Genomic DNA, 15,873 nt, shown 5'->3' with positions numbered 1-15,873 from the left:
ACAATCCCCTGATGGCTGACTTATAAGTATGCTTTTGAAACGGAGTCGTGTATGGGTACAAGTCTTCTTAGATTCAAAGCAATTTAAGACTTTAAAACTGACAGTAGCCTGGTGATGGTGGACACAGTATGTATATATGCACACGTATTTCCCGCGAGTTTTCTCTTTTGAGTAAGCCCAACTAACCATAACACGCCTATAAGGCTATAACGATTGGTGATGGCATAATGGAGGAAAGCACAGTACAACAGGTAGTTCTTGCGGTGTCAGTGTACCGCCAATCTTGCTTGTTCGTGACTTTCAACTGTTGCTCCACTGAGGCAATATCGTGTATGGTCAGTAAAACTGGGGGTTATCCCCTTACAAGAGGAACTGTCATCGGAGATATGACAGAAATACCCGTAACACGGAAAGTGACTAGAAGCAGATCTAACCAAAAGAAAGAAAAAGTCAACGCCAAGATCTGAAAACCTAATTCGCTAGGACACACGAGGTGGGGGTTCGAGCTCTGCCTTGGACTTGACATTTGTAGGGGCCTACATTTGCATTCTCCCGCCCTCACTGCTTGTGTGGCTTTTGGTACAGTGTCAGGTTTGCCGGGCCGCTTGTTTTCACCAATATGATGTGCAGATCCTTCATGTACATTAATAGGAAAGTTCATCTGTAATTTGCCAAAGGTCGGTCACTCATCAGACATACTGACCACCATCGTACATGTGGAAAACTCTTCTCTATGGCGTTAAGCAAACAATCAAATAAATAAATAAATAAATAAATACATGAGGGTTGAAAAGTACCGGTACAGGTAACATTTCCAGACCAGCCATATTGCCGCTATCTCAGTCACGAAGTTGTTTCGCATGCCAATAAAGTGACACCGTCAAGTGAGTGTCTCAAAACCGAGTGACAGCAAGGCCAGATCGAGCTTACACACCAATGAAAGTCTGTATTTATGCCAAGGCCTACCTGTGTGGAATCATACGCTACAGCCATACTCTGCAATCTTTATTTTGCGAATCTCTTTAGTCTTAATGGACCACGATATGTCGATGTGAGTAGAAGCTCTTCAGTGATGGAGGGAAATAAAAGACACGCAAACAGAGGATGCTCTAGCAGTAAGTTTATGTTTATGAATAAACTATCCTCCTTGAGAAATCCAGATAATATGTAAAGTCTTAGGCTAAGTACGAGACATTAAAACAAACATAAGTGATGCTAAACAACTGTGTGGTTGCCTCTCGGAAATATCTCTTTGCTGTTGACTTACTTTGGTGATAAATCTAGTCTGAGATTGCTTGACGTTAGCCCGGTTAGGTTTTACAAAAATTTTGACAAGCTTAACGACAGTCGACAGTGAGGAATTGCAAACTGTGGTCAATCTTAAATAAAATTTTGGTTCGTATTTTAAAAATCTGAGTGAAGATAAAAATTGCTATCAACGTAAATTTAAAACTTACCAGACACTTGAGGATTTGTGTATGAGACAGACATGGTTTGGCCTATAACTTTCAAGGGAACGGGTGCCAGTACTAATCAAAGCTTCATCTACTTCAATCAAATTAACCGCTGAGGTCTGCTGTCAACAGCTAACCTTCATCTAGCAGTTGTCATATGAATGTTATATTGAGCGCTGCACTGATTTTTTTATATATAGGTTACCATTGAAAAAATGGAAGAACTGCTAGAGTGTAAAGATCATGGGTGCCACGACCAAAGGTGGTCGCTGATTTCACCAAACCACAGAGAACCAGTTTGCATTGCCTGTCTCCTTCAACTCCTTCAACAACCTCAGTTACTGCTCCTGAAAAAGAAGATTGTTTTATCAGAGTTCCTGGGACTTCTCTGTCAACAGTCTCCAGACATCTTGTGTTTAGTACAGGGAGATCTTCCAGTACAGTCTCATATCATCTTTATACTGCTTGGTAAAGTTCTTAAAATATATGGGAGCAACCGCTCTTAATATTTTTGTGACTATCAGCATCTTCAAGCACTGATGCAAGAGAAATTAATTATTTATGAGAGACCTATGTTAAAAACAATATATTCAGCCACTACATATGTTTGGATCAACAACTAAGCCTTGTTTGTATACCAAACATAGTGTCATATTAACTTCATTCACCTTAACATAAATATTAACATTAACATAACTTATGTACATCAACTGTATATCTAACATAAAATTGGTTTTATATTCTCAGATTTGACACATGCAGAGGACCAAACCTTTGTGTCAATGGCCATGGAAGGTAAAGACATGACATAATATAATGCTGAACTCAGTTATACATGTATATTTACAATTATGTTTAATATGGTTTACATTTACACATATCATGTATGGCATTTTTTTCTGTTCTCGTTTTGCCCTAACTTTTTTTCCATGTGGAAAGACATATGGTTTATGTTTGCATATTAAATTTTATGAAATACAGAACAATAATTAGCGAGTGTGTTGATGGAACATTAAATTATGATGGTTGTCAGATAGAATACAGTATAGCTTCTAAATGGTTAATGCACTGTCATCTCCATTTGAATTGCAGCTTGCCTTAAACTGGTTTTCCAGCTGAAGTCCGAAAACTTGTTGCAGTGTATAATGGATAGGATTAGCAAAGAGGTAGGATTTCTTGGATGAAGAAGTTCCTGATGCACTATACCTCAGGCTTTGACACTCACTAAAGTGTCACTGCTTGAGAGTAAAGGGATTGGTTATGTTGTTTGATAGACCTGTCAGTATGTATACATTTTGAGTGTTGGAAGAGATCATAGATTTTACCCGCCATCACTTTAGAAGCTGCACACCAGGTGTTCAGGTAGCAATTTGTATAATGCTTACTGGCCTCTTCTCCTTTCTTGAAATTTAGATGATATCTTGAAAATGTCACTTTCACTTTCTAATTTGTTTGTATTGCTTCATGATGAAATCCCATCTAATTACACTTAACCTCCAGAAAAGTAGATGATCTGAAAAAAAAATAAAAGTACCTGGGAGGATGTTAATTAAGTGTACCTGTTTTACTGGCAGTCCTGATGTTAAAGTGACACTGAGCTACACACACAGATGATACAGCAGAAAAAAAACTTGGTGATGTTGCCATCATAGCAGAATGAGAGCCACTCTAGGGGAAGAAAAAAATTATAAGCTATTAATATTCTCTCTGCCACAGTTAGTATGTACTGCTTATAGTGGTAGAGCGTCTGTATACAAGATTGTGACCTATCTCTCTGAGAGTGCAGAACCAAGTCTAGAGTTAAGTCCACCTACAGAGACAAAGTGAAAAACACAGCATCTTTGAGCCCTTTTCTGATGATTGACTGTCCTTCTAAGTACAAGGGTACAAAAGATTCACGCTATTAGGACTCATAAGTGTTCTTTTGTCACGACTCTCTTAATTACGATGCTTTAGCAGGTTATCTTGGCCTGAAGTATTCATCTGTGTGGAGTAGCATTCACATAGCTGTCCTGTGTAATTGTATTTCATCTAAAATTTAGCTTTTTTCAAGTCACACAGTTTGGTTGTCTGGATTCTCACCTTATAGGGTCACTTTCTGTTATCAAATTTGATTAATTTCTGATCAGAGAAGCACAAGTGTTGGATTTAAAAGCATCACTTGTATATATGCTTCTGAAGGTGGATCTGTACAGGCCAAACTTTAAAGTTCAGATACTTTGAACATAGTCTAGCAAAAAGAATCAAAGGTTCTAAAGGATGTAGACTCATCTTCAATTGACTGCTGTGTAAGATAGGTAAGCCTGGTATTGATACAGCTCATACTGTCGTAATATCAGAATCCACCATGTGGGAACACAGCTGTAAGGAAGACATCAATTTAGTGTTCCTTATGGCCTCATTGTTTTTCACACAGATGATTTTTCATTCAACTTGGCCCCCCAGTGCTTCAATTACATAAAAGTTCTGGATGCAAACGAAAATATACGAAAAATGTGCAATTTTCTTGTCTGCACTGCCCATACAAGCAAGTTTTCGACATTGACTACAATCCATCTGGAGTTCTCCTTTAACTCTTTGAAGGTATGAGAAATATTACAAAGAAGTAAAGATAAAAGACATGCCAATATATTTGGCCTGCCTACTATGTGATGAGTGTGAAATAGTTTCCCTCACCAATCATTTTTTCATTGTCTACTAGATATGGAGTGTAGCCAAAAGACCCTGAAACCCTGGCTCAATTTGATGGAAAGCCAATTGCCATGTGTAATTCACAAAACTCTGCTGTGAAATATCTTACTGCAGTATTCAGTTATAGCACTAGACCCAGAATGGTTAAACAAATTAACTTTTCTTTGTGATTAGGGGTGCAAACTTTGAATTTGATTATCTGAAAAGTGACCTTCACTAGCAGAGCTCAGTGTTTGCTCCTTGGCCATTGCTGTTCACTGTGTGTACCTGGCATTTACCAGGCCTGTAGTTTTCACAGAATGCTTGCCAAAAGGCCCATCTACTTCAGCTGGAATAACAGAAAACATGCATCTGGCCAAACTATGTTCTGGAGAGATCCCTGTGCAAAAGACGCAAAAGCTAGCTGACTGCGTCTTTAGATATAACATTGCAGGATAAGATTTATCTAAGGCTATATGGTAGCAGCGAAAATATTTTTTTCGGCGAAAACACTGTCTGAGTACATCATTAGCAGAGGCTGTCTCTCTTGTTCTTGGATCTATAAAAAGCTGTTGCTATGACAGACACCCCCCCTCCTCCCCCCCTCCTTCATGGCTTATGGTTATGATATGGCATATGCTGAACAATTCTGATCTTAAATTGTGATAATGATTCAAGTATTAACAATTCACTACACATGTAAACCCGATAAAAATCTCATTCACTCTTATCATGCATAGAGAATAGAGCAGGGGGGCTACAACAGGACAAAGCCATTTAAAGGTGTAACAAAGCCAGTTCAGCCTAGCTGAGGCTCTGCCAAGGCATACATTGGACATTTATGTGCATAATGAACAATGGTCTTAGCTGGTTGAAACCCTGTGAAACCATCTACCCTAATTTTTCACTCTTTTCAACCATCACTGTGATCAATATTTTGAAACATTCTGAGAGAGCTATGGCATATTGGGAAACAATTTGCACAATTTTATGAAGCTTGCATCTTACATCTAGGTGGCAGTAAGGAGGTGACTGTGGTTGTAGGTCGGTTGAAGTGCTTTTAGTGCATGAAGTGTGTTGGAGATCACTGAATTGCCTTCCAGAAACACAGCATACAGTTTTTTCCCCGGGGATGAAAATCTGTGTCACATGTAGTTAAGTTTGTCAGTTTCTTGCCAAAGGTTAATGGTTTACTGCATTCTGGTTTCCTGCACCAGTCAAAATTACAGGCCCAGTATAAGGTGAAATGTGTTTTTTTTTTTTTTTAGTATGGAAGTAGTAAAACCAAAAGAATCAACTCCGAAACAAAAGAACCATTCTGTTTTAATAACAGTACAGTGTTTCTTTCTTAGTCGTGCAAAACCATGTTTTGCAATGCATTACTTGCCAAAATTAACATGAACAGTGGTCTTTGTAACAAGTATTTTCAGTGTTGCCAGAAGAACAAGCTAGAGCAGTGTTTGTCTGTCCTAGTCCTCTTGGGAAGGCTGCTGAATGACATCCCAGGGCTGGCTGAAGTGCTGGTTCATCAGTACAGTAAGTCTTTGTTAACATGAATCACACCACAGCCTGCATTATCATAACATAATCTGGATAGAACTTTACTGTTATAGTGTCTGTAACATGTACTAAAATGTTATATCTAAACAATTCCACAACCCTCCCAACTAAAAACATCATAAAAGAAGTAATTGAGTTTATGCAAACATACATAGGGAGGTGTGGTTATACTGTAACAGAGATGTGTGTGCCACATATATGTAAAACATTTGTGACTAATGCACTTAGTGGGTCAGATCTAAGTATCACTAGGCTTGTACTGTTTTGGTGGACTTCTGGGTATGATTTTCCCTGTACTTTTGATGATAGGAGCATTGAAACCTTTAAAACTGTACAGATCAATTTCTTTTTTATTTTTAGACCACAAATTAATAAAAGCTGTGGTGAGCATATTGTAAAATGAGAAACCCACAATGTAAAATGTTAGAATCATCATCTCAGCACAGGCGGTAAGGTTGATCATATTTCAGAATGACTTGTTAACATTCATGCAGCTGTTCAAACATTGTAGTGTATTTAATATTTGGCATCAGAAATTCCTGCTATACCTATAACTGGAAATGAAAAAGAATGGCTGATGTTGCAGATAAATTTCAGTTAAATTTATTTCTGTAATTCAATTAAATTGTGGTAAAGACCAAATCAGATATTTGGTCTACAACATTAAGAGTTGCACCTTTGCATTATCGATGTTCTTCCTTCACATTTCAGATGGCTTACTGGGGGAATTGGGCAACAGGTTGTTGTGTCCAGAAGAAGCTGTTGTCTCAGCCGTGGTGTACATCATGATATTTGTGTTTATGTTCTCCTTCCAAATTTCAGATGGCTTACTGGTGGAATTGAGCTATTGGTTGGTGTATCTTGAAGATGCTGTTGTGTCAGCCCTGGTGTACATCATGATATTTGTGTTTATGTTCTCCTTCCACATATCAGATGGCTTACTGGGGGAATTGGGCAACAGGTTGTTGTGTCCAGAAGAAGCTTTTGTCTCAGCCGTGGTGTACATCATGATATTTGTGTTTATGTTCTCCTTCCACATTTCAGATGGCTTACTGGGGGAATTGGGCAACGGGTTGTTGTGTCCAGAAGAAGTTGTCTCAGCCCTGGTGTACATCATGATGTTTGTGTTTATGTTCTCCTTCCACATTTCAGATGGCTTACTGGGGGAATTGGGCAACGGGTTGTTGTATCCAGAAGAAGCTTTTGTCTCAGCCCTGGTGTACATCATGATATTTGTGTTTATGTTCTCCTTCCACATTTCAGATGGCTTACTGCGGGAATTGGGCAACGGGTTGTTGTGTCCAGAAGAAGTTGTTGTCTCAGCCCTGGTGTACATCATGATATTTGTGTTTATGTTCTCCTTCCAAATTTCAGATGGCTTACTGGTGGAATTGAGCTATTGGTTGGTGTATCTTGAAGATGCTGTTGTGTCAGCCCTGGTGTACATCATGATATTTGTGTTTATGTTCTCCTTCTACATATCAGATGGCTTACTGCGGGAATTGGGCAATGGGTTGTTGTGTCCAGAAGAAGCTGTTGTCTCAGCCCTGGTGTACATCATGATATTTGTGTTTATGTTCTCCTTCCACATATCAGATGGCTTACTGGGGGAATTGGGCAACGGGTTGTTGTATCCAGAAGAAGCTTTTGTCTCAGCCCTGGTGTACATCATGATATTTGTGTTTATGTTCTCCTTCCACATTTCAGATGGCTTACTGGGGGAATTGGGCAATGGGTTGGTGTATCTTGAAAATGCTGTTGTGTCAGCCGTGGTGTACATCATGATGTTTGTGTTTATGTTCTCCTTCCACATTTCAGATGGCTTACTGGTGGAATTGGGCAATGGGTTGGTGTATCTTGAAAATGCTGTTGTGTCAGCCCTGGTGTACATCATGATGTTTGTGTTTATGTTCTCCTTCCACATATCAGATGGCTTACTGGGGGAATTGGGCAATGGGTTGTTGTGTCCAGAAGAAGCTGTTGTGTCAGCCCTGGTGTACATCATGATGTTTGTGTTTATGTTCTCCTTCCACATTTCAGATGGCTTACTGGGGGAATTGGGCAATGGGTTGTTGTGTCCAGAAGAAGCTGTTGTGTCAGCCCTGGTGTACATCATGATGTTTGTGTTTATGTTCTCCTTCCACATATCAGATGGCTTACTGGGGGAATTGGGCAACAGGTTGTTGTGTCCAGAAGAAGCTTTTGTCTCAGCCGTGGTGTACATCATGATATTTGTATTTATGTTCTCCTTCCACATTTCAGATGGCTTACTGGGGGAATTGGGCAACGGGTTGTTGTGTCCAGAAGAAGTTGTCTCAGCCCTGGTGTACATCATGATATTTGTGTTTATGTTCTCCTTCCACATTTCAGATGGCTTACTGGGGGAATTGGGCAATGGGTTGGTTGTTGTGTCCAGAAGAAGTTGTCTCAGCCCTGGTGTACATCATGATATTTGTATTTATGTTCTCCTTCCACATTTCAGATGGCTTACTGGGGGAATTGGGCAATGGGTTGTTGTGTCCAGAAGAAGTTGTCTCAGCCCTGGTGTACATCATGATATTTGTGTTTATGTTCTCCTTCCACATTTCAGATGGCTTACTGCGGGAATTGGGCAACGGGTTGTTGTATCCAGAAGAAGCTGTTGTCTCAGCTCTTGTATACATCATGATATTTGTGTTCAGGGAAGATCTTCAGCCTCAGCTACCCATCAAGTTATGTCACCAGGTCCACCACTGCGTCATCATTCACCTGGCCAGGACTGAGACCCAGGAGCTGCAGATTAATCTGTTAGGTGAATGCATATTGACAGCTGGAACCTCACCTATGCAATCCAAGTACTTGTGCCAAATAATCAGTGCCTCAGTTTGCCCAAAAATAATTTTAGCATGTGGTGACCTACTTTGTCCCAGATTGTCTCATAGCCAGAAATTATAGGACACCTCATTCTGCCTCGCTCTAAGCCTTCATGTACCTGGTACATGATTGGAATTGATAGATGATAAGATGCTGGATTGAAAATTGCCCAATAGGAACCTCTCAGTAAATATGTTGACTCTAACCATTTGTCTGTTTACCAAGGTGGGCAGCTGTTTATCTTTGGGGACACTTAAAAAAAAAGAATTATTTACTGATTAAAGATATAAGTATATGTAATGTGCTTATAGAAGTTTACACATTTCCATGGGCCAAAAGATATTTGAAACACAAGACAGTTGGATGTATTGTGCATTTACCTGAATTAAATTGACTGGCTAGGTGTCATCAATATAGTTATGGATGGGGATAACTACCCTTTAGGCACCAGAGTTATGAGAATTTTGAAGAGGACTGGAATTTTCACGAATGTATCGGAGCCATGATGCAAAACATTAAATCATGCAAGCTGTACTCCAAATCCAGGTGGTGCAACTGTAAGCTATACTGTGTTCCATTTTTTTTATTAAATTTTAATCTCTGAAATAAATGATTTGCTCAGGATTAAATTGGGCAATTTTTTAGTCATCCAGTTTAAGTGTCTGGAAGCAGTCTAGTACAGTAGTCATCACAGAAAACTCATTGTGCTTGATTCTGTGGAGTTTCATGTGTGATTGAACAGTGGTGAGTGAATTATGCTGCTCAATTAAAATAATAACCTGTGTTTCTGCTTATAACTCTTACAAGGCTTGTTTTCTTGAAGAAAAGCTATTCTTCTGCAACTGGTACATGTATGTACACAACACATGTAAACAAGATGTATGTGTTTAATAATGAAAAAAAGGCAGAAGAAAAATAAATTATGTCTAGCTGTATGCATGGCGTGGATCAGCATCTGTCATGTAGAATTTGTAGAGTATCAGTCCTGTTTTCAGACAGCAACATGTTGAGAATGCCTTGATAACAGTTTTGTTTTTTTTTTACCTTTTTTTTGCAGGTTTATTACAGCGCAACTTACTGAATGAAACCTTCAGGACAGCCTTGCTGGAACTGTCACTAGAGGGCAGCACCTTACTGACCTGCTTGAAGAAGCTACTGATGAGCAGTAATGATGTGCTGCAGATGTCAGCAGTCCAGAGCTGCAGTTTAATCCTGGTTAAAGGCAGTCACAAGCAGCATGGCAAGCTTGTTCTGGAGGCTGATATTGCAGGCAGGTATCATATGTCAGCTGATACAGAAATAAACCATCCTCACCCCTCTACTGATACACACAGCAGCTAATGCCCCGCTGCTCTGGCATCACATGGGGGAGGGAGGGGGCAGGGCAAGGCAGAGCTTTTTGGTGGTAGCAGGAGGGTAGGCAGTTTGAACTAGTACTCCCTGGTCAAAATAACCAGGGCTGCTGCGCCAGTATGTGGGGCAACTTGCCAGTTCTTCTGCAAATCTTAAAACTTGACGGGTTTTCATGCCAATTCTTAACCTTTCCTACAGAACAAGAAATTAATCAAGCTTTAAGTCCACAATAAATCTTTTACGGTGTATGCATGTGCCACTGTACAGTGAATGAATCAATCAGAATCAGATAAAATGTGTGAGGTGAATAAGGCTAAACTGTGGATGAAGTACAGTTCACAAGCCTTTTTGGTTTCCAGATCTGCTAGTGTGAAACTTCATCATTCATAATGGTCATAATCCGAGAACCTTGTTAGTTTGTGTAAACCAGATATATCTGGTTTACACATACCTGCTACTCATACATGTCTGAGCCTTGTTAGGAAAAGACGTTACTCACCGTTATAATTTAACCTCTCTAATCAAAGGCAGTTTTTAGTAGATAGTAAATTATAATGTCTATTTGGGGGAACTTTACATGTACCTACATGTACATGGATTTACATCAAGGTTCCAAGTGCTGTCCCCCATCCTGAGTTATAATCCCCACCTCTTCCCTTCCTCATGGGGCCAAATTGGTCTAAATCACTGGCCTGATGTCAGATAAGACTGGCCAGTGTCAGATATCATGACTGTTAACTCAGACCAGATGGCTGGAGTTGTAGGCCAGAGTGTAAGCCACACTTGAAAGTAACACATAACTGTTGTATTTGTTAGTTGGGTGAAATTGTAAATGATCTCAAAATTAAAATTTTCATGTAACTCAAACTCCCTTTATTTTCTGAGATAAGTAATCTTTAAGTTTTTCTTTTTTTCTTAAATGAAAGTAACAAACATTTTTTTGATTTTATCCAGCTTTTCAAAGACTTCAGTGGAATCATTCTATTACCCATATTCAAAAACTAGATCCGTATCTCTGTTGTGGAAACCGTACTAGGTACAGGCTGTTCAGACTTTACTCGCACAGATCAATATGTTTTAGTCGTGCGATCCATTTTAACATTATTTTAGGCTAGATTAGTGATGAGATCCATTTTCACATTATCATAAGCTACATAAGGATAAGGAAAGTTTGTACATGGTGTAGTCTTAAATTGCCAGCACTCCTGGAAATTCATTTCCTTGGTATATTCGTTGCTGAGTAGTTATATCCTTAATAATTAGCAGAACTTCACTCTTGTACTGGAATATTTAGATAGTCTAACTGAAAGTAGGTTTGTGAAGTTTTCACTGATGAGGATGGCATGTGCATGTCTATGTATAATACAAGTGTGTAAAATATAACTTGTATAGTGGAGCTATGCCTGTTGATGAACTCTGCCTTCTCTGCTTAGGCTTACTACATGTACATCAGGCCATTTTCAGAGGGTAATGTGTTCCTGTGTCTAGATCACTTACCCTTAGCATTAGAAACCAACCTATTTTTGCTGCAGAAGCTAGGGTAAAGTTTCTACTTACCCTCATTTACAAGTGTTAGCTATACCTCCTCGCAGATACAAGCAACTGTTAGCAATTAGTGACCTTTGAAGGTAACGATTACACCCATCAGGAGAGGTAAAGTACAGCTCAAACAGTGTAAGATGGAATGTATGTTGATCACCCCTTGTCTTAAATGAAGATGATGTGCAAGTATGATGGTCATATGTTAAAAACAAATTGTCCATAACTTGTCAATGGTTTAATACTGGCATATTCCTTCACTCATAAAACTGATACCCATTGTATTGATGGAAACTCATTGAGCATGGCATTAAAATCAATCAGATAAAATATAAGCCGTGCATTTGTCAAAAACATTACTAGTCCTTTAGTTGAAGATTGAAATCTTTATTTGTCATATTGGTCAGCAGCAGTGGAAAAAAGCACATGATCGTGTGGGTTTAGTTTTAATACTGTATAGGTGGTTTGCATTGACAGCCATGTCTGATGTAAGATTGAGTATTGCCCACTGGGTGTCTATTGGTAGAAATGTCATAAGCTGGGCAGAGACCCTTGGCTGTGGTAAGAGCATACAATGGGCAATATACACAAATTTACCTGAAAGATGGCTGCCATTGCCAACCATCTATGAAACATTATGTACTGGTGTCACCTGTAAGTTAGAGGTTTTCATGTCTATCTTGTACATGTGTATACATCAAAATACAAATGATTTTGAGAACAATATGTATCCGTGCAAGTAATGTCTAAAATTTCAGTTGTATTAATTTTTACTTGATGTATTTTAAACAGGTGACTGCTCCAATCCGAAGGATTGAAGCATATGAGCATTTTTATGTGATGTTTATATCATATGTTTGTATATATCTCATTGTAGAAATACTTTTTGAACAATTAAACAGAAATGACGAAAAGCAAGTTGAGTAAGTCCATCCATATGAATTCCTTAAATAAAGGAAACAGAAATAAATAATTGTTTCCTTCAAATTTTCACTGAACTGACATACTGTATTTGACCTAAAGTTTCTTCCATGATTTAGTTACCCAGGACTCATTATGCCTGATTTGGGTGATTATGTATAGATGTTTTAGGGTTTATTTAGAATGTACCTGTAGAATGATATCGTACTGAAAAAATGCAAGTTTCGGCATAAAAAGTATTATTTTAAGAACTTTATTTGTCTCTAAACATCCACATTTTGGGCGAATTTATAGATCAAATACAGTACCAGTAAGTGTAGATTTTTTTTGCTTATGAGTTATTTCTTTCATATTCCTTTTTAGGTTTTAATTGATTAATGGAGCAATTGGTACTGTGTTCTTGTTTACTTTTTTTCATATGCAAACATGTAAGTATTGAAATCTTGTGAGTCAGTATACCTAGCACTGTGAAAAAAATATCATGCTTCTGCTGAACTGGTGATTTGAGTTACTGATTCTTTTGTTGTGTTTATGACATTAATGGTTGAGTGCCTTTTTATGTGTGGAAGGTTGATGCCGCACTATCACTTCTGGCATTTGTTCCTGACGACAGAAGATTCAACTTTTATCTTTGTCTTGAGGATAACTGTGATGGTACATAGTGTGAAAAAAAAAATAAAAAAACAAAAGGCTCTATGTTTTGTCGTTACATTAACATGTACTGTTGGGACTAATTGTGGAAGTAATGCAGTGGAATTTGTGATCTCAATAGCAGTGCACACCTATTTAAAAAAAAACTGTTGAATACTAAAGCAGATATGTGAAATGAACAACGATTATCAGAAGTAGGGAGTTAAGCAGGTATTACTCAGCCCCTATCTTAATTAGCAGCCTGTTGTTAATTAGTTGATATAAGGTTCAGCTATATTGTCTCTTGTTCTAGGAGTGTGTTCAAATGCTTGGCCATGTTAGCAGACATAGAGGATTTCTTCACCAGATGCCACTCAGTGTACGGTGAGCTAATAGATAGAGGAAGCAGACTTAAGATAAGTGTAGAAAACATTTGCCTTGTGATAAATTCAAACTTCTGGGATGTCAAAAACAAACTGGTCTTCCCAGTCAGTGTACATGATGTAATGTAGGAGTAGTATACAGCACATGCTTACAAAAATGGATGTTCTGTCATCTCATGTTACACGCTTTTTTGTCTGGAGGACAGCTCGTTTTTTGTTAAGGAGTTTTACATTCCACAGTAAATGTGCCAACATAACGTGGAACATAATCTCCTCTTTTATTACATGCAATGGTAGGAAATTCTGACTTTCTCTCAACTTTGAACTTAATCTTTTCCCTTTCAGATTTAAAAACTGCACATTTAAATTGTTACTATGGTGGTACATATGAAATTAATATAACTCGCAACCAGCTAATAAGTACAAGTACGTGTGACAGTATAGCTATAATACCAGTATATTTATTGATTTATTTAATTGGTGTTTTATGCCGTACTCAAGAATATTTCACTTATATGAGGGCGGCCAGCATTATGGTGGGAGCAAACCAGGAACAGTCTGGGGGAAACCCTTGACCTTCTGCTGGCTGCTGACAGACCTTCCCACATACAGCCGGAGAGGAAGCCAGCCTGAGCTGTAATACCAGTACATGTACATATGTGTGTTATTCAGATATGTTGTATGGTTCTGTAATGGACTTTGGTATACATGTGCTTGACAGACAAGTGAAATGTTTTTGAGCTTGAATTAAGGGAATGTGTTGGTCCTTCATACATAGGAAAACATTATCAATACAGCAAATCATCTATTATTAAAGTCACCAGAAACCAACCACATACATATTTGAAGAGGAAATGCATGAAACTGTGGCTGTGCATGCAGCTATGTTCCATTACCACATGACCTTGAACTGTATGTATTTGTGACCTTGATAAGTGTATTATTCCTCAGGTACTGGTGTGTTTCAGGAATAGGTTCTGTGTTAAGGGCCATTAATTGCATGAGCACGCAAAAGAACCCAGCACCTCTGAGAGAAGGGCTGCAACTCCTGACAATCATTCTGGAACGGTACTATCTCACATCACATCACATCATAGTACTAGCTCAGTCAGCAGAAGAAGCCATGTTCACAAGAATAAATCTGATAACCCACTGTTATAGAGGGAATTTTTGTACCTAAATACTGGTGTGCTGGAGATGCGCATGTGAATGGTTTCATTTCTACTAGTAGCAAGGCTTATGTGTTTCGCGCACCTACACTGTTCCAGCATTCGAAGTAATTTTGCCTACAGAAACACTTGGTAATCTCAGCCTATCTCTGTTTTTGTAACCCAATGCCGACTGTTGAGAGAGGGTTTCCTCCCCTTGGCACAGAATATGTTTGACAGACCTTGTCTGTAATTACTGATATTTGTGTATCTTCTCTGCAGTTGTTAAGTGACAAACCTATAGCCCTGGCTTGAAAGAAAGTGACTTTTGGTAACATATTTCATTTAGGATCGCTGAATTTTTGTAATCTTTCTCGCTTAATTTTATACATTCATTCACACCCTTGTAACCCCTATTCGGTGACTATCATGATTTCTTATCAGTTTATGTTTTCAAATCATAAAACTTATTGAGGGACATATGTGTCTTGAAAGAGTAGAGATTAAAAGAAATGTATATTTTTTGATAAATCATTTTTCTTTAAGGTTTGCAAAGTTATAGTTTTATGTATATTAATATTGAGGAGACTCAGTCTGCTCTGCAGAATTAAGTGTTTTAAGTTTTGACAAGATCATACACCAATAGTCATCTTGAAATAAATATTTGTATTATTGTCAAAATTCTCTTCCATTATTGTCTGAAAACTGTCTTAGATTGGACTGTACGTAAAGCTTTATGAAACATGTTTGTCAGTGACATTTAAGCAATGCAGGTATGTGATTTGGGCAGGGGCCCAAGTATTTCGCTAGGCTGTGGGATGCCTCCAAGAGGTAACTCCAGGCTCCCATATTACTCCTTTTTCTCTCTACCCTAGACAGCCCACATCAATCCCTCTCTTCAGCAGCCAGGCGGATGTCAAATCCTGCCTGGTCACCCTAGCAACAGAGTTGGAGAAATCGGCAGGCCAGGTGGCACAGCTCTCTCTTCAGGTTTTCAAAGCCTTCCTCAGGTACCTAGGTTACCATATATCAGCTACCCCAGTACATGCCCTGCAACTATATGTATACTGTCTACATGTCCATACTACATAACCCTGTAACACATCCACCCTCAAAGCATTGCCTCAACAAACTTTATCTGAGTGTAATAATGTGGTAAATAACTGAAAAACTTACCTCCTGGAAGTTTTTTATTCAATTTACTGAATACTGTAAAGAAGTAGACTTACAGAAGTTAACAAAATACTTGTAATACACCCAACAGATGCTATTTTTTTAATGATGAACTTTGAAACAGGAGGTCATCTCTTTGCCTATGAGATCAAAGCCATCCTCAAGGTTCATGATACCTCTCAATGTATT

At 38.5% G+C, this 15,873-nt stretch overlaps 1 protein-coding gene across 3 annotated transcripts in view; it reads left to right on the top strand.

Moving 5' to 3' along the window:
- Window positions 1-1,023: 1,023 nt before the first annotated feature.
- LOC135479534 (meiosis inhibitor protein 1-like) overlaps window positions 1,024-15,873 on the top strand; it is a 27,837-nt gene continuing 12,987 nt past the window's right edge. Inside the window, exons 1-11 of one of the 3 annotated variants that reach the window (XM_064759411.1) lie at window positions 1,024-1,115; window positions 1,655-1,922; window positions 2,202-2,249; window positions 2,547-2,620; window positions 5,546-5,660; window positions 8,275-8,475; window positions 9,595-9,807; window positions 12,307-12,352; window positions 13,294-13,364; window positions 14,332-14,431; window positions 15,387-15,521. In XM_064759411.1, coding sequence (XP_064615481.1) covers window positions 1,670-1,922; window positions 2,202-2,249; window positions 2,547-2,620; window positions 5,546-5,660; window positions 8,275-8,475; window positions 9,595-9,807; window positions 12,307-12,352; window positions 13,294-13,364; window positions 14,332-14,431; window positions 15,387-15,521 — 1,256 coding nt within the window. In that variant the 5' untranslated portion in view covers window positions 1,024-1,115; window positions 1,655-1,669. Of the gene's footprint in view, window positions 1,116-1,652; window positions 1,923-2,201; window positions 2,250-2,546; window positions 2,621-3,870; window positions 4,038-5,545; window positions 5,661-8,274; window positions 8,476-9,594; window positions 9,808-12,306; window positions 12,353-13,293; window positions 13,365-14,331; window positions 14,432-15,386; window positions 15,522-15,873 lie in introns of those variants that run through there. The other 2 variants (XM_064759419.1, XM_064759427.1) reach the window with 2 other exon arrangements.

The sequence above is a fragment of the Liolophura sinensis genome, chromosome 1 (genome assembly GCF_032854445.1).
Source record: "Liolophura sinensis isolate JHLJ2023 chromosome 1, CUHK_Ljap_v2, whole genome shotgun sequence".
Taxonomy (NCBI): domain Eukaryota; kingdom Metazoa; phylum Mollusca; class Polyplacophora; order Chitonida; family Chitonidae; genus Liolophura; species Liolophura sinensis.
Note: the sequence above shows the minus strand (reverse complement) of the source record. Positions and strands in the feature narration are given on the sequence as shown.